The sequence below is a fragment of the Agelaius phoeniceus genome, chromosome 3 (genome assembly GCF_051311805.1).
Source record: "Agelaius phoeniceus isolate bAgePho1 chromosome 3, bAgePho1.hap1, whole genome shotgun sequence".
Lineage (NCBI taxonomy): Eukaryota > Metazoa > Chordata > Aves > Passeriformes > Icteridae > Agelaius > Agelaius phoeniceus.
Window position 1 is genome coordinate 24,316,646 of NC_135267.1, and position 23,704 is coordinate 24,340,349.

The 23,704-nt window shown below is 41.6% G+C and overlaps 1 protein-coding gene across 2 annotated transcripts in view; it reads right to left on the reverse strand.

Moving 5' to 3' along the window:
* SNAP91 (synaptosome associated protein 91) overlaps positions 1–23,183 on the reverse strand; it is a 63,587-nt gene extending 40,404 nt beyond the window's left edge. Inside the window, exons 1-5 of one of the 2 annotated variants that reach the window (XM_077174887.1) lie at positions 22,813–23,180; positions 22,065–22,224; positions 3,741–3,883; positions 2,625–2,700; positions 724–826 (exon numbers count right to left, since the gene is read on the reverse strand). In XM_077174887.1, coding sequence (XP_077031002.1) covers positions 724–826; positions 2,625–2,700; positions 3,741–3,883; positions 22,065–22,194 — 452 coding nt within the window. In that variant the 5' untranslated portion in view covers positions 22,195–22,224; positions 22,813–23,180. Of the gene's footprint in view, positions 1–723; positions 827–2,624; positions 2,701–3,740; positions 3,884–22,064; positions 22,225–22,812 lie in introns of both variants that reach the window. The other variant, XM_077174886.1, reaches the window with a different exon arrangement.
* Positions 23,184–23,704: the final 521 nt, after the last annotated feature.

Sequence of the window (23,704 nt, forward strand, 5' to 3'; positions counted from 1 at the left end):
AGGATCCTGTATGCAATTCATGATTAGCAGGAGCATCTTTAGTATGCCCTCCATCAAGCTGCACCTTCACGGGGTGTTAAGCCACTTGCTGTGTCAACAGTGCTTCAAGAGAGCATCTAGAGCTCTTAAAGTCCCAGTTAGAGGAGTCAGAGACCAGAAAAATATCCTCATAAATACCAACACATGACTCTGTGCTGGGTAATTTTTTTTTTTTTAACACAGTTCTTGTGGGAAATAAAGCCAGCAGTTTACAAGCTTATTCTGTTCCCTTTATAACTGCTTGCTCTGTTGCCTGCTAATGCCTTCAGGTGTTCACTTCAGCATTTGTTTGCAATCAGCCATCTCTCTTAGGGAAAGTGTCTGGAGAGTAATGAAACATCCTAAATGTCGTTTCAGAGTGTTTCCTTCTCCAAATCCTAAACTCAGTCTCACTGCAGCAAAGTTTAATTAGGGTAAGATTTAAACCTAGCATTAGGTGCTCCCAGTTTCACAAGACACCTTACTTTGGTCTTCAATATTTGTCTTACTATCCAGTCTTTCCTCTCCTCTTTAGATAATTTTTAACCAATTACAAATACTTTAAAAATAAGGTTTTTCATTGTAGCTACACAAAGCATATAACAACAAAGAGAAATTAAATTAAGTGTAATGCCAAAATTAAGAATTTCATCGGTCAGACAATTTTCATGGGTTAGACAATTTACATATCTAAACTTTGCTTACCCTTTCTTCACTCTTGCAAAGTCAAATGCCATTTGTCTGTAGGAAAATGCTTTTTCATTCAAGTATCTACTATAACGCCTTATAAAGGTGGACATGTCATAACCTGCAAAAAAAAAAGTTTCACATTTTATTATTTAATTTTCATGCTTGTCAGAAATTCTTTAGTAAATGATAAGATACAGCCAACAGACCCCAAGATTACATGGTTTCTGTTACACCGTGCAATTTCACATACAGAACAGTCATTACAAGACATCTTTCAGCTTCTGAACAAAAATCAGTAGTGGCACATGAAAACAATCTACCACTGTCCTCTGTTTCCAAGAGATCATACTAAACACCAGTGGCATGGTTCCAGGGGAAACCTGCTAGAGGCCCCTACATGGTTATGGGGTAACATGGTGGCCAAAAAGTTACCCTTCTATTAACAGGGGGAAAATACCAATTTAACAAAAAGTTTTTACTGAACTTGAATTTGGTACATGACTTCCAGGACAAAGCTCAAGCTCAACTTAAACACTCTTGATGTTTCATGTATGTTAGCCACTCTGACTCTTACATGGACCTTCAAAATCCCCCTGACTTGGTTTACCAGAACAAAGAAATCATGATGACATCCCCAGAGATTACTGCCTTCCTTGAACTGTTACACCAGAAACACTCGAGGCACACAATACTGTACAAGGTGCCTTAAACTTCAGTGACTTTCAAGCCTGTGACACCTGAGCAGTTAGTATTACAGCTATCCTCCAGAGTTTCTTCCTCTAAGGCACAGAAATGTGTGCAGAAGGCAACTCATCTTCCTTTTCAATTCAGCCTCATTTTTGCTACCTTTCTAACAATCCACACCCTTCGATTTAGTCCCTGATTATATTTTCCCTTAATATCTTTCATCATTAAGTATCCCTGGCAATTCAAACATAACGCTACCAAATCTGATGCCTCATTATCTATGATACACTGTGCATTATCTATGAAATGGCAATCTAAGTTTAAAGAAAGTAGTGAAGAACACAAATGCACGCATTTAACAAAAAAATTGTTGCCAAACACCAGTGTCTTTGAGCATATATATATACACATATATCGTGTTTAGCTTAGATGAACACACAGTATTTGTTTAGCTTTGTTCCTTCTGTTACCACATCTAAAAGATGCTAAAGTTTTTTGGTGTCCCATGTCTACATCAAGGGATGAAATAATGTGGCATTGCTTTGAATTTGCCCATTATTGTAGCATGTCTGTAGTCTGCATACAACTTACAAGTATTCTCTGACAGCTGAAGAATTCTATTTTTCCTCTTTTCTTTTCTACCATGAAACAAGCTTTTCTTCTGCTAATTGGGGGCACAGGAAAATTCTCTAATAATTCCAGAGGGAAAAGTAGAAAAGCAGGCTTTGTAATATTCAGAGGGGAAAAGTCATTAATTCCTGCCTAGACTTTCTAAATTTATTACTCAAATCAAATCAAAACCAACCAGTTCTTTTGGTGCCAACAGCCCTACCATTAAGAAGTTATAGATCATGCCTAAAAAGCAGTGTCCCCAAGCAACCAAATTACTATTTAAGACTGAGTAAAATCCAAAAAACTAAATGAAAAGTTATCAATTTCAACTTTTAACACCCATAAGAGTTAAGGAGATAGCTGACCCAGCCCAGATTTCAACCAGCACTTAAAGGATTTGTACAGTTTCACCTTTTGAGTAAAAATATTGCAGGAAATGAGAAAAATTGTCCTGAAGTTGTTCAGCAGTTCATTTGTGCTCCTGCATTTATTAAGTACTTATAAAAAGGCTTCAATAGTGCATTTTTATCTTATTTATATCTTATGAATTTAGGAGCAAATTAACAATAGTATCTTATTTAAAATCTTGTTAAGATTATATACATAAATTGGCTTACCATGAGATCCACTTTTGTCCAGAAAATTGCTGAGATTGAACAATGTGTTTCTAGATGCCAGGTACTGAATAAATCTCTGAAACACAAAGTAATTTTTCTTATCAAAGGCTAGAAGGCTTTGTACCTTCTAGCAGCAAGATTACCAAGTCTACTTTCAGCATACAACATGACACCACTGTTTTTGTCTTAGCCTGCAACACCTTCCCCAAAACGTTTTGTCCATTCAGATTAATGACTTTTAGTCAGAATCTCTAGTAAATATGCTACTCTATATATAAAAAAATAGATTATGTGCAAAACATAAAATATATTGCGAAAGGAGCAATAAAAAATGTTAAATTCTCAGGGATTTGAGGGAGCTCAAGATTTATCTGCTTACAAAGCACATATCCAGGCTAGTCCCAGACTTCTCAATCCAGAAGCCCTCAGTTTCAGCCAAGCTGAGGGCCTGTTTTAATAATAAGCAAAGCCCCTCATCAAACACAGGGACTAACAGCCTGAAACAGTTAGAGAAATCAGATGAGAACATTGACCAAAACTTGGAATGGAAAAATAGGAGTAAGAATTTACACTGTGAGAAGTTCATTGCATGAAAACACTTTATATACAGCCAGGGAGGAACTGTTTCACAGTCATACTGAAGTTCTTTAAATGTGCTGTCTCTTTTTATGCAGACATACCTGTCTATACAGGTCAATAAAAAGCAAGGATAAGGATAACTTCATCTAAAAGGCTATCAAGCTAAATTTACAGCTCTAGGAAGATTTTAACCCTCATGCAGAGAAGGCTATTTGGATGGCAGTTTACACATGCCAAAACATCAAATTTTACCTTAGTCAAATACTACCCAGGTAGTATTTAATCCTGTGTAGCTGTTTTCAGACTGAGTGTATAAATTGTCAGCATTCTGGTACAGGCTGCATCTTGGTCTTATGTTATGGTTTTGTAAATGGAAAGACAGTAAACTTGCTAACAGTAAGTTTTCATCAAGAATCATTCTTGCCCTTTTTTCCCAGGTCCTTTCTGGTTCAGACAAGATGCCTCTGCACTACTAACACTTTTGGCTTGGAGTGTGTTCAGTGCCAACATGGCCTTGAGAGAGCTGTTCACACTTACCTCATTGCCATGGACCATTAGATGATGTGTGGTGACTAAGGCTTTGAACACGACCACCCAGCTACTATTCGTCGCTCGCTCAAAAAGCGTATCAGCCATCTGAGGGATATTCACATTTGTTTCATTAGTTGCTTGGATCAAGTCTGTAGGAGAGACAAAAGGAAGGTGTTAGGTGCTACAAGTATGATAAAAAGTTTGCAGCATGGCCAAGTTCTCAGACCACCAGGCTGCAGGCCATGGTTGTGACAAACAGGAAGTTCAGTGCTTACATTCCACAATCAAAAAAAAGAAACCAAAACAACAACAACAACAAAAATCCCAAACTGAGATTATACTAGTACATGCTGATAGCAACAGTGGTCTAACTCTTTCATCCAAAACCAACAGTTTTCCAACAATTCTGTCCTGAGCTATGACCAAACATTGTTCCATCTTTATCCCAGATGAAGGTAGGGTGCACAACATCATGTGACTTTACTGCTTGCAGGTTTTTAAGTTAATTGTCACTGTTCATTACCTCTGAGTTAGAGAAGTAAGTACTATTGAATTCTTCAACTACCGGTAACATGCCAAGCACACTGAACCCAGTCACATCAGCAAAAAGAGGCATCACCAGAAACAGGGACTCTGTCATCCCAGAGGTTGTTTTAATTGGCAAGCTCCAGCACACCTCCTAGAGCTTCTACAGAGCCAGGAAGCAGAAGAGTGCATTCAGGCACTCATTAAGACCTCCTCAACAGCAAGAAAGAGCACAAGGAATGACATTAGTTTCTACTGAAGCAACTGCACCTCACATTAAGAATATGTAAACTTGCACAGAAGAGTGCATGAAATTATGTTAAGCAGTTAAATCATAAACAATGGGGCAGCAAGCTTTCCACTATCCTCTATATCCCTCAGGATCTGTGATTCACTACATCCCCTGTTACCTACTGACTCCAGTTTGGCAGCCAGCAATTGCCTTCTACAAGCTATCACCTATTTTTGAGATACAGCTGGAAACTGCACACTGCAACTGCATGCCCAAAACTTCTGTGATGCTAGACACAGCCCTAGCAAAACTCATGGAGACAACTTCATGCAAGAGAAAAAGTACAAAACACAGATCTAACTGTCAGGCTGAGGCTTAAAACTGGAAGACCTAAGCAAAAAAAACTTACAAGTTTAACTACTAGACTAAGCATTATCTGAAATTAAAATACTCATCTTTTACTTTCTCTCAGAGGAATCATTGTTAATGATTTCTTCCTTATCTCCAGACTAGAAATTTTCCTCCAGCTGTTGAAGTCATTCAGTCATGACAGATATTCTACCTCAAAAGCAGACAGAATGTTTTGTGACTGCTCCTTGCACACCTAAACTACGTGAGTCTACAGGACTCCAATTCACTTGGGCAGTAGGGTCACCACTTGGCAAACTTTCTTTCTCTCCCCTACATAATCCCAAGCAATGGAGAGCATAAATGAGTGCTAAGAGTGGAAAGTCAAGGCTCAGAACTGAACTACTGATTCTGCCTTTGCAGGACAGGAAAATTCCAGAGGACAAATCTGTCTAAATAGATCAATGAGTCACATCAGGGACTGAGACCCACCTGGTGTGTACAGAAATCCACACTGCTGTACCAGAAGCATTCAAAAGTTCAGGTTTTGTTTGTTTGGTTGGTTTGTGGTTTTTTTTTAAATTCCTGGCATGTAATCTTCATGGATTTTTTACCTTCTATTATAAAAACTTCATATATTTAAGATCCAAGAGATCTCTAGCTCAGAGTCACAAGCTTGGGAAAACCATAGTGCTTGCCTGCATACGAAATTGTTTATTGTATGGGCATAAAAACTGCAAGTTGTCCTCAGTTTCAGACCAGGGGAACAATTTTCTGGGATGATACAGGAGACAAAAATTATGTGATCCATTTGCCAAGTTTGAATGGAAAATGTATGTTGTCATGGCATTTTGTTGTCTTGGTAATAGAAGATGGAAGTTTTTTGCAGAACACCTTCTGAAATGTGTTTACTTCTATAACCTCAGTAATACTACCCTTGAAGGAGGCAGTTCTGCAGACACAAAGTATTATAATAGCAAAGTCACACTATTGAATGACAGCAGTTCAGGATCACAGAGCTCCAAGAATTCTCCTTGATCTTGTGGTACAAACAGACCAATGATATTTTATTCTGTACTGCTGGTTAGTGCATTACAGAAGAGAGTGGTTTGTAAAAGCCTAGAAGCAAGTCACAAGTGGCTTACTCACTGTTTACCCCTCTCCAAGATTTTACTGCAGGTGACAGCATTTGTCTTACTCATACAAGGAAATGCATCAAATTTGTCAGCTTTCAGTCTTGGGCTTCAGGATGTAGATTTCTGTGAAAGAGGGATGCTATAAATTGTGTTTTGGTGCACTTTAGACAATGAAACCCCAGAGCAGTCCATCCACAGAGATGCTAGCAATGGAGACAACAAGGCACTGCTATATGATGCCACAGCACTGCTTCTGAAGTCACTCAGTCATTTCTGTCTCTTCTCCAAACTGCTGGAGGGTACAGCATCTCAGTCTGAAGCTCTCAATGTTTTAGGACATGAGTAATTATAGTGTGCAAAATAGAGAGGCATGATTAAAATTAAGTCTACTACTTTCGGTGCACAGAAAAGAATTAAACCATGCATGAAGATGTCAGTTGTCATCTGAGGCCAGAAAAAGGAGATTGGGGGTGGGGGAAAAATTCTTGCAGAGCTGTTTCCTATTTAGTCACACCACAAAGATAAGGTATTCAAATTTCCTGGGTTTCTTTTCCCAGTATCACAGAGTCTCAGCTTAACCAGCACCCATCAGCATCTGGAATGAAGCACCAGCACAGCTAACTTTACAAAACTGAGCAGCAGGGTTTGGTGGCTAAGCTAAATTTTAAAATAAGAGTTGGAAAAAATAATTTTACTTTAATGTGGTAAGGAAGAACAGATACAAGGAAAAATAAATCATATGCAGGAAAAAAATCTAGAAACCACATTTTCCAAATATACAGATTCAGACATTTGCTGGGTGGACAAGAGACAATAAAGATTAGTCTTCCAAGGAAATCACAGGTACATTTGCTAATACAAAAAAGGTAATTTTAAGAAGAAACAGATGAAGAACAACCCAACAGAAACCATATGAACAATCTTGCAAAGTTGATTCCATTTGGGGCACACACAAGTAGGGCAAACAAGGATTAAAGGTACCTTCCTGAAGAAGTTTCTGCTACTGCAGGCATCCAGTACACTGACAGCTAATCCCCAAACCCAGACACTGAGCTCAAATACAAATTACAAGCACAGTCAGAGATCAGAATTGTACTGCAGCAGCAGCAAGTGCTACTTCCACAAATTTCACAGAAGTGAAGTAACTGGAGAATGAAGATCTATATATACTTTATTTGAATCCATTTGTTTACTGTGGGACTAAATCACAATTGCCAAATCACAATATGTGATTTCTCCTACTTCCTCTCTTCACATTTTTGTAGTTGCTATTTTAAAGACTTCTCCAATTAAAGATATTTAAAAAAATATATAATTTTACTTCAATATACTTTTTCTAGTTAAGCTTTGAGATGGAAAATCAATGCAGTAGAAGAAATAAATGGTTATAAATTCTCTGTCACCGTAACTTAAATCTAAACTGCAGTCTTTAAGCTCTTGGACAGGTCAATTTTTTCACCCTGACTTAAGACAACTGCAACTTAATAATACTCTAGGTTTGCTTTTCTTCCTCAATTAACACCTCCAAAAGACAAACCTGCCAAAGAGAGGAAGAATGGTAGAGGGTTCAGAGCCCACTAAAGGATGGGACTAGCTTTAGTGTTTGTTAAGCTCATAAGGTAAAAAAAAGGGAACAGTAAGAATGCTTCAAAGGTTTCAGAATTTCAGATTCTTTCCATTTCATTAAAAACTAGTTTCTAGCTCCTTTTTTTTTCTTAATGAGAGAGATTATACAATACTTTAAAGAAACTCTTAGTCCTTTACCTTTCCAGATGATATCCTGGATCTGGGCAGAGCTTTTTTCCTGTTTTGTTTTGGCCCCCCTGCCTTGTCCCCTCCCCCCCAAACTCTCTAATAAGCAGACCTGGGATTTCCCAGTTCATGATTAATTATTCACAATTTACATTTCAGTATGCAGAGAAACAGCAGCAGAGCACAAGACCTCTCTGTTCAGAGAAATATCAGTGCCAACTTAAGAGCAGCTGTCATTCCAGACTGAATTAACACACAAGCTGCCTCAGCATCTGAGCTGTGTCATACATTCAGTTCCTAAACTTTGCCAAATCTCTCCAGCAGTAACCCCCTTACAGACCTTCCTCACTATTATTCAAATGCTACAATAGACTTCAGGAGTTTTTTTCTCACTTCCAAGTATTTAAATAATGCCTTGAACATATTGAAAAGGAAATGCAGGGTTGTTCCAAACCCAAGCTAGCCAAGAACAGAAAGAAGCAGCTCAGAGTAAGAGTTTACAAGCATCAACTAAGAAAGTTAAGTAGGCAAGTAGGAGTAGAGTCCCTCCCCTGCAAGACAGAACTGTATTAGGAAGCTACTGGAGCACTGTGCTAACAAATGCAAGAGCTGAACTTCCCCGTCTGCAGAAACCTGACCACAAAATGGTACCAGAAAGCAGAACAAAGTTACCAGTTTCTGCTTCTGCAACAATTGCTCATAAGAACATTAGCTAATTTGAATGTTGTTTTCTTTGTCTATCAGGCAATTCCATGGAAAAGAGTTTAAATTTGTTTCTGAGGTTATAATTTATCATTTATTATTTTCACTTCCAGCTTGCCCTGTCAACACAAACGCACATCTTGGTCTGGCTTGTAACAATGACCCCAACAGCAGTGCATGCTGTCTCCTCCTTCCTCCCCAAAAGTCTGCCTCAAGGGTTGCTGTATCTCACCTTGATGCCAGCAAGCCTATCTTTTATCTAAGTCCAGCATCTTGCAGATATTGCCTTGGAACGTCCATGCCTATGCCAACTCAAGACACCTAAACACAATCTTCCACTGAGCATGTGCTCTCCAGGTATTTTACACTCCCAATAATGCAGCTGTAGCTCTTGGGGTGCTACCTCCTCTCTCCAGCCTTACTTCAAATACCTCCTACTTCCAAAATAAACCTCAGACTCTCATGAGGACAAATACTTGCAGCAGATCCTGAAGCTTGAGAGGTCACAACAATCAGTCTTTGAACCACACAACAGCACCCCACACCAAGACAAGCTTTTATATACTATTTCTTCCTCTCTGCCTACTCACAGGCATATTGTACTACCAAAATATTAAGTGTTTTGCAGAACTTATCAATCACATGAAGGGTCTGCAGAGAGACAGGGTAAATGACTGAGTACTAGCAAATTTCTCTTGAAGTATCCTCCAATTTCATAACCTGAGATTTTAATTAACCTTAGAATCATCCTATTACCCCACTGCTCCTTTTAAAATACAACAGTGCACCCCCTCCTATATTATCAAATACCTCTTTTGAAACAACGTGAAACATCTTCTGCCCATACACACTGCTGGATTTTATTCCAACATACTTCCATATGGTTTGCACCCCTCTTTAACCAACATATCATTCAAGATATTTGGCTTTAAGTCATCTGCAAAAATCACCCTAGCGCATTAGCAGTGTTACATCAGTTATGCTGCACTTAATTATTTACATGTATGGATTTTCCTCCTGAGAGGTTCAGGTTCAGCTCTCTTGGAAACAGGAAATAAAAGCCAACCATCAGATGGTCTTCTACTGGATCTAAAAGGGTGCAGCTACAGCAGCTATCTCTCTAATAATGGGGAAATAAGCTGTCTCTCTAATAATGGGGGAAAGTGTGACTACACTGTGTTAAAAAAAAATTGATCTTGCTTTAAGCAATTCCTTCAAGTTTCATAAACTATGAATACTTTTTACATAAAAGTTCCCAGAACTTAGAGCTCCACTGCCTCTGTGCACTGGGCAGAACAGTGTGCACTACCTTTAATGTTTACATTGGAGTTCTCTCAAGGAGAGTAGGAGAGCTGACATTCAGGCCAGCTGAGCTGCAGAAGCTCAGACTCTTGTGAGGACAAATACTTAGAACACAACTTCAACACAAAGGACAAATACTTCAACACAAAGAAGTGTTAAGGAGCACTCATTGAGGTTTTAAGTATAGTCTTTAAGACTGCAAATTAATTAGTGATTAATATAGGTTATAGATATTAATATATTTGTTAATATACAATAGATATTTGTTTTATGAACAAAGTCTGAGACCTTGCTGACACCTGTGATGCAACCAGTCAGAAGAATAAAAGTTTCTTCTTTACTCAGGAATTACATACCTGGAATAACAGAAGATAGGCTACACAAACATTCTAGTAGAAACATACTATGGAAATCACCTTTTTAGCCCCCCACACACAAAGCCAGAACACCAAACAAAGGGGGAAAGGCCCCATGGTCCAAGAATTCTGCCTGCTTTCTTCCCCATTACTGCTACCACAGCTTTTTAAAGCATCTTCACTACAGGAAAAGTATTAGTTATCAAGCATGGAATCTTCTCCCTGTCCAAAGTCATAAGAAGCTCAGTCTTGAACCTCATTTGTACAGAATTCACTCACTTTGAATAGCAAAGAATCTGTCTCAGGCAATAACACAAGTTCACCAAAGTAGAGGAAAGATGAGGAATCACAGCTTTAATGATCTTTTCCTCTCACCCAGAGAACTCACTTCCAACCCTCTTTCCACACAAATTCTGCTCCAAAACTAGCTCAACAGAAACATGCGTTTTTCTTCTCAAATACAAGAATTAAGCATTTCTGCTTAAGTTGATATGAAACACCAAGTAATTCTGGAGCTAAATGTGCCACTTCTCTCATTTATTGATTTTCTGGAAGTAAGAGCTGAGTCACAAATCATTATTGCAGTGCCTTTTTTGCATAGTTCTTAACAGTTTAAGATATGAAAAAATCCATTTGTATTTGCTGGACACCAACCAATGGTTATAAGACTAAAACATAACAGCAGCTGTCTTGAAGAAATGTTATTTCCCATCCTATTGTAATATGGCTGGGGGAAGAAGAGACATGGAAAAAACCCTGCCAACATTATAAATAGGTTTTGACCAATAACTTTGCATGAAAAGGAACTTTTATCCTGCATGGCAAATCTCAGACCTCATTCTACAAGACATTTCCTTCAGCACTTCCAACCTGGAAGCCTTAACCAAAATACACATTAATTTAGAGACAAAACTGGAAACACCAGCCAATCTTCTGCCTAGCCTTCAAAGCATTTATTCAATTTCCTCTAAGGGAATTGTTCTCTCCATCCATACAAGCATTAAAGTGACAGTTCTCTTGCATCTTGGCTCTTGCTGCAAACAACAGAGCAATTTTAAAGGGATTATACACTTGTAAGATTATTGCTTAGAAGGGTAACAGTCAATAAAGCCTACTTAAATTACTATTGTCAATTGCCTATTGACATTAGGCACATTCACAGCCTGATACCAGGATTCCAGCATTGGCCTGTGATTATCTTTTCAATGAAAGTGACCAACCCCCAACATTACCTCTTGACTGCATCAATTCATAACTATTATCACTTGGGAGCTCACTGGAATATCAGCAACAGGATCAACTGCAGCTTTTAGGTAGAGAGTACAGCTACACTGGAAACAAGGATTTCATATTTGCCACAGTAGCACTGGGCCATTTACTGTAATCTCTGCACTGCAGCAATTTCTAATCCTAATCAGCCTTTACATGCTGGGCTGATCTTACACTCCAAACACATCTGGCAGAAAGTGGTAATCAGCTGGGGCATGGTACCTGAGCTCTTTCAGTCTGAGAAGAATTCTATCCCCAAATTATCTCCTTTCCACAGAAAACCATCTGGTTTTAATAAACTGCTAGAAGTGAAACTATCACTACACTATCAACTCTGCCCAGAACAGCAATTTGTAATCCACTAAAAAGCTGAACGAGACTGAAAACATATTGCAAGAAGCCTGATGTTCCAGCTCTAACACTTAGATGTTACATTTTGGGAATACATTAACAAAACAAAACAAAAATTGGGTGGGGATGAGACAATGTGCAAACAACTTCAGTGACATGGTAACTAGCTACAGCCTTTGTGCTGGAAAGAGATCAGTTGACTAGGCAGCCTCAGAAGCTGACACATCTGACTCAATATCCAGACCATGGTCCATGCTTTTACTACTCCCTCAGCAAAATTATTCTGAGTCCAGTTTTTTCATCAGTGGATGCCCCATAATAACACAACAAGAAATTTTTAACTAGGAATGATATGCCCACAACCATGCAGGCAGCCCTGTTGAAAACATGAACATACCTGTAGGAAAAAGAAATCAAATGCAATACAAACCTCTGCACGAGCCAGTGCAACAGTATGACCTCCTGGAAGCACATTGAAACAGCTCCAACCAAGCAGCAAGTACTTTCTAACATGGCTACTATCATTCCAATCCATTGTCTTGTATCTGTGTATCTACCATAAGGCAGAAGAGTTCATAAAACCAGATGGCAGCCTTGTATATGAATGCTGTGCCTTGTCTTTTTAACAAAATGACACAGTTAGACACAGCTTTACCCTCTCCTTGCTATGAAAAACAAAAAAAAAGGTAAATATGGACCTGCTCAATTCCTTTTTGTCCATTCCCTCATACTACACCAGTTAAACAATATTCCTTTTCTTCTGCCACACAGACAGGTGAGTTAAAATCTCAAAAATCTTGAAAACATTGAGGTCTACGTCCAATTGACTTGACTCTTCAACATGATCTGGTAGCCTACCACATACTGCAGATTTATTGCTGTTGAAAAAAACCCCAAAATGTTAAATTCAATGGAACATCCACCTGAGAGATAGAAGATGCAGTAAGGACTATTGAACACAAGGATTAAAAAAAACCTGACAGTACTAAGTTACTATCAACAGTTTGAATTCACCAATGCCTCTGGATTAAAAATTTGCCACTGGCAGTAGAAGTCTCCTATCAAGCTACTGATGAGTGAGGAACTTGGAATCCATCACACAGGCTCACATCCAGGCAGAGAAGCTTTGTGCAGAGTCAGATCTCTAGACTGGAACACCCAGAAGTGTCAATTTAACACTTTAGCATCATATGGAGCATGATATTTGAAAGGTAGTTTCTCATAATACTGTCTAAGCAATTTCCAGCTTTCTGATGAACAAGAAGCAGCTCTTTAAACTCACCTATCACAAACATAGCAAACCTTGCCTGTTAACACTTTTGCCATTCACCATCAACAAAGCAATCTGAAGTTCAAATCAACTTTGCAAAACCAGAAAAACTCTAATGTAGAGTCTTTCACAGTCATTTCAAGGAATGAAAGATCAGATCAGAAAGTTGCAGGTAAGGCTCACATACGAAAATACCATTGTTTCACTTGCCAGCAACAGAACATCACTCCTAATAAAACATACATGTTTTCAAAACACTGGCATACTAAACATGGTGAGTTGCTTCTGGCTTGCTGTCCCTTAGCAGAATGTACATTCTCCTATAAATACATTTAGATTAAGATATAAAACTTAAGATTAGGAGCTACAAGCACAATAAACATACTCTGGATTCCAGTCATGCATCAGGATCCAAACCCAAGTCTCCATTTGAAAAGGTTGGATTTGAAAACTCCAGGGCTGCTAAAAGACTGATGCAATGGTAAGATAAAGTTTTAATATATATTTGACCTTTATATATATCATGAGAAACAGCAGCCTTCAGAGACAGGAAGCAGGCCAGCTGGCTTGTCCCCTTCATACAAGCCCTACACTCCCTGAAGCAAGAAGTGAAAGGGAGAGTCCTGTGAAAAGCAGTTTGAACTCCCCCTGAAGTGCATCTAGGTCATCTCTCCAGTCATGTTAGAGATGTGCCCCTCGCAGTGCTGTCCCACACTGTGGCAGGATCACCCTCCACCCCCCTACTCTGAGCACCTTCCCCATCACTGGTAACCCTGCACACATTTAAACAATGTGGGCGACAAGTCAGCATCTTTTATTCATGCTTCAAGCAGTCCTGTCTTTCTCTCACTTCTTGGAGGACCATTTTAGAACATTCTGTAAAGTATCAGAGTGATTTAAGATATATAACAAAACTATGCCAGAGGCACCAGGAGCCTGCCAGGCTCTGCAGGCGAACCCCTGACCATCTGCTATGGAAGCACCTGCTGCCATCATGTCATCTGCTCTCGTGCAAAGCCAAGAGTCACTTTGAAGTGATGCACTGTACTGTCAGCAGTCAAGCCACAGCCTTGTATCACCTCCTAGGACAGAAAAAAGTTTAAGACACTTTCTTGAAAAGATGTGTTCTTTGGTCCCTTAAGTGCATGGTAGAACAATCTTAGCTCAAGTGGACACCAAACTCTCCAATCTATCTTTACCAGTGTTTTCATCTCAGTCTCCTAAACACTTAAAAACAATGAGCAAAGAATGCTGTTTTCTTTTTTATTCCTTCTTTGAGTCAGTAAAGAAACTTTGTCAAAGCATATGGCTCAACTGTTTTGTCAGAACTCTGAGGCCCAGTTGCAACACAGGAGTTCCTGCCAATTTGCTTTTTACCTGTGGTAATTCTGTATATTGGCTTACAATCAAAAGAAATTGATTGTCACAAGTCAGACCCAAGCTGCAGGCACATTCTGTCAGCAACCTGCAGCTCTCAGTACGTGAGAGGAAGGGTTTGGTGGTCTTCAAGCATGATCATGTCTATCTACTCACAAAATCCCCTCTACAAAAAAACATCATAACATATTTGAGTTTTATCAATAGCTAGAAAAAAAACAGACTCTGGGAAAGGCAACTGACTGATATGCTGCCTCTGCTCAGATGGCCAGAGTAAAAATTACTTAAAGACACACATTAGCATAACATCAGGGCCTTTTGGCATCCAATCCCTTTCATTAAACTAAATTAAGATACAGATGTAATCTACAACAAAGTACGAGATCACATTATCCTGGGCAGAAAAGAGACACAGAAAGGTATTTAGACTTGGCTGGTCCAGAAGTCAGTTGTAATATTCTGCACTGTCATTTCCTGTGCCTACAACCAAGCCCTGATGCCCAGTGAATGCCCCATTTGCCAGAAAATACTGTTCTAGTATTCCACCTACATTCATTTCAAGGTTGATGTCCAACATCACTTGTGATGCTAGTGCAGATGGATAGTATACTACATTCCCTCTCTCAGTGAACTTCAACTCTCAACTGCTTTAGTAAATGTGTTTCACAACCTAAAGAGAAGACTTTATGAGCACAAACAAAACATGTTTTGTATTGATTTTCAGTTTTTTCAGCCAGCTCTGAAGAAAACATGATCAAAATAGCAAGATAAAAAGCATTAAAAACAGTTTTAAAGGTCCAGCATATGGTTTGCAAGATTCCAGAAAAAGCAGACCTTACCATACTCTGCAAAGTGACAAGCTAGCCTCTGCCAAGTATTCCAATTGCCTTCCAGCAATTGCCAACATCTGGTTTATTCAGCTTAATTTAAGCCACCACCTCTCATCCAAGCAAAATTTTGGACAGAAGGAAAATCAAGCAGCCTTGCTGAATCTGATGGGATGGGATACTCTAATATCAACTCACCAGTGAGGCTGCACACTGCAATCTTGCTGATACTGCTGACTCAGAGGAACAGAAGTACTGCTGCAAACCCTGCGCTACAGATCACTGCCTGCCAGCCTACTGGGAAAATTTCTTCTATCTTCTCATTTAGTCTGAGTTCAGGGTTCAGTCCTGTGCCAGATGACCCATCCTTTTCTTTATATCTCCTGCAATGACATCCAGACCCTGATTTCCTGCTTGCTTTACTCCTTGCTTTTTCGTTTTCATGGTATTTGAAAGCCCTCACTCCAAACCAGCCAGATTATTTCTAATCTGCATGCCATGTGTTGAAGCTTGGAGGTGCAAGGTTTATCACTCATTGGTGAGGCTCCTGTATTTACCCAAGGCACACAACAGAACTTGTGCTTTTTCCACCCTTACTATCATCCTGATCTGTGCTCCAAAAAAGGAACAGGGCATGGTAACTTAAGGACATTGTTTGATACTGTTTGGACTCACCTTTAGGCTATGCTAAGGCATAGGGAAGGGATATAATGTTATCACTCCAACCCCAATTTTTCCCTATCCTCAGAAATACTGGAGCCAGCTCCTTCAGCAATACTGTATGTCCAGAGCTGACTGAGGAAGGTCTATCCCTTTGTTTTCTTCAGTGCCAGGGAGTGAACTCTATGCACATGGCAAGGTTTTAGTAGCACTGGGAAATGCTGCAGCTGCGACTTCAGAGAACAGGGGGCTCTTCCAGATGTTGCAGAGCATATCTGCTCCAGCACCACGGAGTGCATCCTGTACCTCCTGCTCCACCTCTAACTTTGGTGTTCCCTTTGCCATTTCTTTTTCCCACTTCCTCTGTCTGTTCAGTATTTTCTGCTTTTTCTCTGGTTTGTTTTCCTTGAGGTGCCACAAATTTTGTGGATGGGCTCAGCTGTGTGTTGCAGCAGATCCACTATGGACCTGGCTGTGTCTGGCACAGAGCACATCCTGGTCTCTTATGGAAGCCAGCCCTGCAGCCAACAACTTGTCATGGACACCCAGCAATGGGGGAAGGTAAGCAGGGCAGGAAGAGCAAAGTAGTCTCAAGAATCCTGAGCAGCAGTAGGAAAATGCTAAAAGCAGTGTGCCTCTACTACACTACCATTTCTTCAAAAATGGGAGCTGTGGGAGCAGGAAATTCTCTATGGCTACCATTTCTCAGTGCAGCAAGAAGCAGAGAAAATGAGTAGCCTTCAAAATGCTTCATGACCTTCAAAGTTATGCTGTCATCTACTTTTAAGCACTACAGAGGATCTTTCACATGGCAGAGACACAGAAGCATGGGCTGACCATACCTACAGAGCATTTTCTAGGAGACTTCACAGAATTCCTCACTAGTGTGAAAGGCCCATGTAAAGATGCACAGAAGATAAAGTGTTTAAGAGTGAGGCTGGGAAATCAGACACAGATCAAATCAAAACACAGAAAATCAATCAAACATGCAGATTTTTTTTTGTTGTCATTTAGAAGATGTTCAATTGCTGCCAAAATCTAAGGGAGCAACACTATGAGACTATTATGAAGCATACTCAACTACTAAATAGGAGTGATTAGAACCATGTTCTGGTTACTGCCATTCTGACCATCTCATAAAAAGCTACTCCATTATCAAGGTCTACAATGGAAGTCAGTACAACAGAAAGCCCTGACTTGTCCTAGAATTTGTCATCCATGACCTTGAAAAAACATGTTTAACAGAAGGATTTTGCTTACTCTTGAAAAAGACTAAGAATACCTGCCCTCAGGACTAGTCAATCTTTATCAAGTTACACTGCTTACATGAAAAAAAGGTTAACGTTACAGTACCTATTCATTTTCCTGTTCTCTCATCTTCCCTCTTCCTTTCCTTAGGCATTGCACCATAAGACAACTTACTCATAGAACAATTGAAATGCACAGAATCAAGTGATACTGCCCATATTTCAACATTTGGATCTTAACATGAATTCAAACTTCTACCCTGATTCAAATATATTTTGAAGAATTGGCCAAGTGTCTTAGCTTGATTAGGGCAGCCTTCTCTTGGTATTACACATGCCTTAAAAAAAGTATGGGGCTGGGGGGGAATTGAAAGTTAATGCTACTTAAATACTCAAGAACAACTAATCTAACAAGTGTTCTTATTACCTCACCTTACCCATGACAGACATTTATTTCTACTCCTATTCAAAGATCTGCATGCCTACAAATGAAGTGTGTCCTCAATACCCTTTTGGGAAAGGACATGGTAGAAGCCCACAGAAGTAGCCATTCAACATAAAAACTGATGATGAGTCCTTACACACAATAAAAGTGCTAATCCAACATCCAATAAAGTATTAAAATAAATAACTGCTTGCTTGGATGTTTTTCATTTCAGGTGTGAGAGCAAGTCATTGGGGTGACAGAGGAGTTCACACTATAAAATCCACACCAGCTATGACAACAAAAACTGAGACACAGTATTCCAGCTGATCTTCAGCAGTAACATTTAAACAAAGTCAGTTCTCTGACACACAGAATTACTGCAATACAAGATGCAGTGAGACATAATAGCAGTTTCATTAGTAAAATGTGAAGGATTAAGCCCAGTGTGTACAGGGACTCTGTTCTTGGCAATTCTCTTAAAGATACTCCCACAGCTGTAGAGCCCAAGTGTCACCTGGACTTCAGAGCAATGCAGTACATCTGCACCACTATTCCCACTAGGAGAGGGCCACAAGAGCCAGCAGTCCTGGAACACTCCCCAAATCACTTCAACAGCAAACAACTTCTGAAATATGCACATCTTAGTTAACCTTGTCCTTTAACCACTGAGTCAATACACACTGAACTCTAGGCACTCAAGGTAGTTCCACTGACCTCCAGCTTTTCCCAAAAAACAGAGACAGACATATTCCCCAGGAGTAAGACAGAGGTTTCTAAGGCTAACCTGTGGGACCCAGCAACATCATCTTTACTGAGCCTAGGCAAAAAAGTTTAACACACTGCTTTTGGTCAACACACAATTCTATTTCAACACTAAAGAGCAAAGTGATTCAAACTTATTAGGTCAACACCAGAGACTGCAGAAGAAAGGTAGAACATGGCAGGAAAGAAGTGTCTGTACAAGCAAAATACTGACACCAGCCCTGCAGTTCAGTTTACCACCATGAATTAAACTATAAACTTCTTTTTTAGAGCCTCTGCTTGCCAGGTAGATGCAAATATGCAAAATTAGACTTGGGATGAAAATAAGTTCCAGCAGACACACAAGTCATTTTCACAGCCACAGAAAATCAAATCCTGCTATTCATCTGCTTTGTTTTGACTTTTTGCAAACATCTCCCAGCTCTTCATCAGGCTTCTGAGAAGGTCCTCAACCTTATGAGAATTGTTTTGAAGAAGTAAGGAGACACATGTGGTCTTTTCAGAATGCACACTGCAAAACTTCCTCCTGCTGCAAAGCAATTCACTCAGCAAAATAAGTCAAGGAAAATCCCAGCCATTTCTATCATTTTCACAAACAGGAACTTGTTACAACCACCTGCAGATGCAACAACCTCACTAGTTTCCAATCCACTTCCCTAAATGAAAGCTTGAAGGTCTGTTTCTGAGTGAGATTCTATAAAAAGAGCTGAATTGAGATTTACTCACTTTTCCCTCATATATCAGGTGGTTTCACATTTGGAAGTTATATTATTTCCCTTCTCCAAAAGCATCTCCCTGTTGATACCATCAGAGTCATTCCCATTTGAGGCTTGAAGCAGACTTTTACTTGGCCCACACAATTAAGCCCTCAGTGAAGCCTTAACACATCTTTCAGAACAGTTCTAAGAATCAAGCTCCTATGCTGTGCACAAGTATTGCCTTCCCACTTGAATGCTCAGCTTATATATCCTTAATGTAGCCCATATGCCTCATTCACACACTGCAATGGCCCTTCCCACTGCATCAAAATAAAGTTGCTAACTCCCCACTTCTTCACAGGAATAATAATTTAGCTAACAAACATTGGTTAGCTGAAAGATAGGAATCCTTATAAATGTGGTGATTTTTAGACAACTTTTGGATTACAACAGTTTTGTAATACAAAAATGATCAGAGCTCGACTGTCCCACACCATCAGAGCATCCTAGATTTACATTCCTTTTCCCACCACAGGGACCTGAGAAGCTCATTTAATGCCATCTGGCACTACTTCCAGCAGTTGTTGAAAATTCACTAGTAGGAGATCTGGAGTTCAAGAAAATGGTAAATCCTGTTAACAAGCATAAGATAACAGCCAAATGATACTTTAGTGCTCCTTCTCATGACCAGCCTGTCCAGCACTGAGAACCCATGCCAAAAGACAGCAGCATCTATATTACAGTCTGGATTTGAAAGCTATAACAAGTACAGAAAACCACACGAAAGTAAACATTTAGCAGCCCAGCTTTTCTACATTGAAGACATTAATTCTGTTCTTTTCTCCCTTACTTACACACCACCTTTCACCTTGTCACCTATGATCTCCCTATAACCCTCTGTAATTATTATCTTCTGCAGCAAACATATGAGAACAGGCATTATTGTATCCTATCCTTACAGGACTACTTAACCCATGTCAAATAGTTGATCTCTCAATTTAATTTACAAAGCCCAGTTGCTAAGTAGGGCAGTGGAAGAGAGGTTGTGTGACCTGACACCTGGCCTCTAAGACACTAAATAAAATTATGGAGTTCCCTAAGGACACAGAAGACCAATGCCAATACCAGAATTACAGATCTTCATAAGGCATCATTCCAAACATCACTCTGGAATCTCAATTTTTAATTGTCTAAACCCTTCATACATAAAACTTATTGTAAGGCACTGGGAAGTTTTACCTTTCATTCTTCACATCTTCAAAAGCTACTTATCCGACCTGAAATGCACCCAGACAATTAAACTCTGAACTGCTATTTACAGCTTGTAAAATAGGAAAAAAAAAAAAAAAGAGCAGACATATGTCTTCCCAGGAAATGATAACTTCTTTTAACTTCTTTTCCTCGTTTATGCGTGACATGCAGGTAGGTAAGAAATTCTGTGGAATTCTACTTGCTTCTGTCTTCTGTACACCCACTTTCTTGAATAGTACTATTAGCACCAGTATCCAAACACAAATCCTTTACAGTCCTTACTATAACACTGGTAGATTACTCCTACCTCACTTTAACCCTGCCTATTCCAGATAGTACTTTTATTTATATATGTATATACACACAGAAACACAGAGACACATAGACACAACATGCTTTCAAATACATGAGCTATGCTTTTTTTAAGCTAAAGCTTCTAGTAAGAGATATGGTCTGTATAGGACAGTCCAGACACAGCCTAAAGTGTTTAAAAAGATTAAAAAGTGTTGACAGCTACCAAAAAACAACATAGAAGAAACATCAATAACCAAGATGATTTTTTTAAATATACAAGAAAACATGACAGAATATATGATATCAAGACCAATTATCTACTTAAACAGTTTAGACTCCCGTGAGTCTTCAAGCAATGCTGCTTACATCAGCATTTCTTGGACACATTGCAAGAGCATCTAGATATACTGAAAGACCAGTCTACTGTTTGCTTCTTGGAGGGTAAGCTACAAAGTCATTAGAAGTGAAATCTGGAATTATTTTCCAGAAGTAATGCTACCCCCTTTTAACAAATACTGCATCATCAGAACTGTACTTATAAACACCTGCACCAGCATTACTTAGTAATGGCCAGCAGCCAAGAGACTGCCTCGTATAAAACCTGCTGATCTTTACTTGAATGTACCTCTTACCACGTCCAAAAAGACCATGGGAAGCCCACTTAGTTTTAGATATTAACACCTGCTGTTGATCTGCCAAGTTCAATGCTGGACAGAGATTCTACTGGTAAACAAGGCCAATTAACATCCCACAACCAAATTCTTTCACCATTCTACTACTTGGTGTCTCCAAGCAGGGGCAGACAGTTGAAGTGAAATTGTCAGGATGAAACATGACTAGCTCATTGTTTTCCAATAAAGGTTTTGCCTCAACCTTGCTTCATGCCTTAAATAGCTAATGTCAGTCCAGAACAGATCAAAAATCTGAGATAAAGCCAACATCCATCTTCAATCAAACATTGACTCACACTACTGGACAGCTCACAAAGTTGCTGTCTGATATCTGGGACCTCAGCAACAGCCCTTAAACTCTCCAAAGGTTGCCCCAGTCTGCAGCACAGCGTTATCCCAGTGCCTTGCCATTTAAGCACGCCATCATCCGAACCTCTTCAGAAGTGGAGATGCAGTGCTGTAGAGATGGCCCCGCTCATGCTGGTGCTTGACCAGCTCTGGGAATATTATTTATGTATATCCCATCCTAGTTTAATCCTGACCAAAGCAGGCAGTGGCAAGCGCGTGTCCATTTTGCCCTGTGATTCTCTCCCCCCGAGCCCCTGCTCCATAAGGCGCTGTTTCCACTGTCTTCCTGGATAAAAGGCAAGAGGTCATGAGGAAAAAAAATGGCCGAAAGAGCAGTATTATGCAATAAGAGAAGAAATGCAATAATAACTCATCCTCTCCTGGAGATTTCCCATCACCCTCATGCTTTGCAAGCTGGATTAGAGCAAGCGTGACAGCCAGCCGGCTCAAAGGCCCGCTAAAGTGCCCTGCGGGCAGGCTCCTCAGCCCCGGGCCTTGGCTGGGGAAACAAAAAGGGATGCTCACAGTCCAGGTGCTTTTTCTTGGGCCCCATCACTTCATGCGTGGTGGCTTTGCAGACGGCTCTGGCTACGGCCGATCCCGTAACGCTGTACTGAGCAGCTGCGATGCGATCTGTCAGCGTCTGACCCGACATCTTCGAACGGCGTGCTGGCTGCTGCCTGCTCTGCAGGGGCGAAAGACACGGGAGGGGAGGGGGAGATGCCGGGTCTGCGGCCGGGGGGAGGCACGGAGGGACGGGCAGGGGCAGGGGCGCACGCACACGGGCACGGGCACAGCCCCGCCACACGCACAATGGTCCCTGGGGCAGCCCGGCCCCTCCCGAGGCGCAGCCCCCCCGCCCCGTTGTGTAAGCCTCTGCCTCGCTGGAAGCCGCCCGGGGCAGGAAGGAGGGTATTTTAGACGCTGCAAGGAACAGATGAAGGGGAAATAATGACGGCAGCTGAAGGAGGCTGCACACAGATACGGTGCGAGCCCCCGGGATGGGGGAAGGCAGCCCTCCCGCACCTGCCTCCGCCGCGCCCCGGCCCCGCTGCAGCGCCCGCGCCGCCGCCTCCCCGGTGCGAGATTATGGCACCGTTGCGCCATGTTCTGCCCTCCCGGTGCCTCCCCCACCGCCACCCCCGGCCCCGACAGGGACCCCCCCTCTCCGCGCCGGGAAGCGGGGAGCCGCTGGATGCGGCGGCGGCGCCCAGCGCCATGCAGCATCCCGGCGCGGGGGGACAGCGGGATGGACCGAGCGCCAGCGGCCGACCTGTCAGCGCGTCCTTCCCTGCCGTCCTCCTGCCGCCGCTCCGGGGAGGGCACTGCCGGCCCCCGCCGCGACCGCTGCCCGGCCCGGCCCGCTGGCGAGGCGCCCCGCGGCGCAGCAGCCCCCCCCGGCCCCCCGGCCCCGGTAGCCCCAGGTGCCGGGCGGGCTGCCCCCTCCCGCCGCCGCCGCCGCCGCCGGGGATGCGCTGGGCGTCCACGCCCGGGAGCCGACGCTGCTATTTCCAGCCGGCGGCTTAATCCTCCCGCAGCCTAATCCCCGCGCTACTGCCGCAGCAGCGCCGCCCCCTAGCCCGGTGCAGAGGGCGGGACGGAGCGGAGCCGAGCGGCGCTGCCGCCGCCGCCGCCGCCGCCGCAGATCGGTGGCCCGGCGCAGTCAGGTGACCCCGATCCCCCCCGCATTCCCGCTTCCCGGAGTGGCGGCGGGCACGGCCGGAGCTGCTCCCACGCGGGGGCTGTCCCGGTGGGGAGCCGCGGCTCGGGGGAGCCGAAACCGCTGATGCTTCCCCGGTCTGCATCATGGTCCTGTCGTGAACGCTTAAAATAGTGCCTTGAGGGATCCCAAAAGCGCGCACAGACTAGATTTGTCCAGACTGTTGTTATGGTGTCATTGTTATCAAAAACATCTGAAATATGTCCCCAGAAGGGTTTTTTCTCTGTTATCTAAGGTACCCTACGGGTTTTGGTTACAACCCAGCCACACTCGGGAGGATACATTGCTACAATTTTATTGTGCAATTGAAGCCTACCGGAGTGATCCGTGGAGTATTGGGAAATGTAGCATACATATATTACCATAAATTGGCTGAACTTAGTTTTGGAGTAAAGTGATTTAAGTGGGTGGGGTCTAAACGAAATGGCACTGGTAGCAATTATTC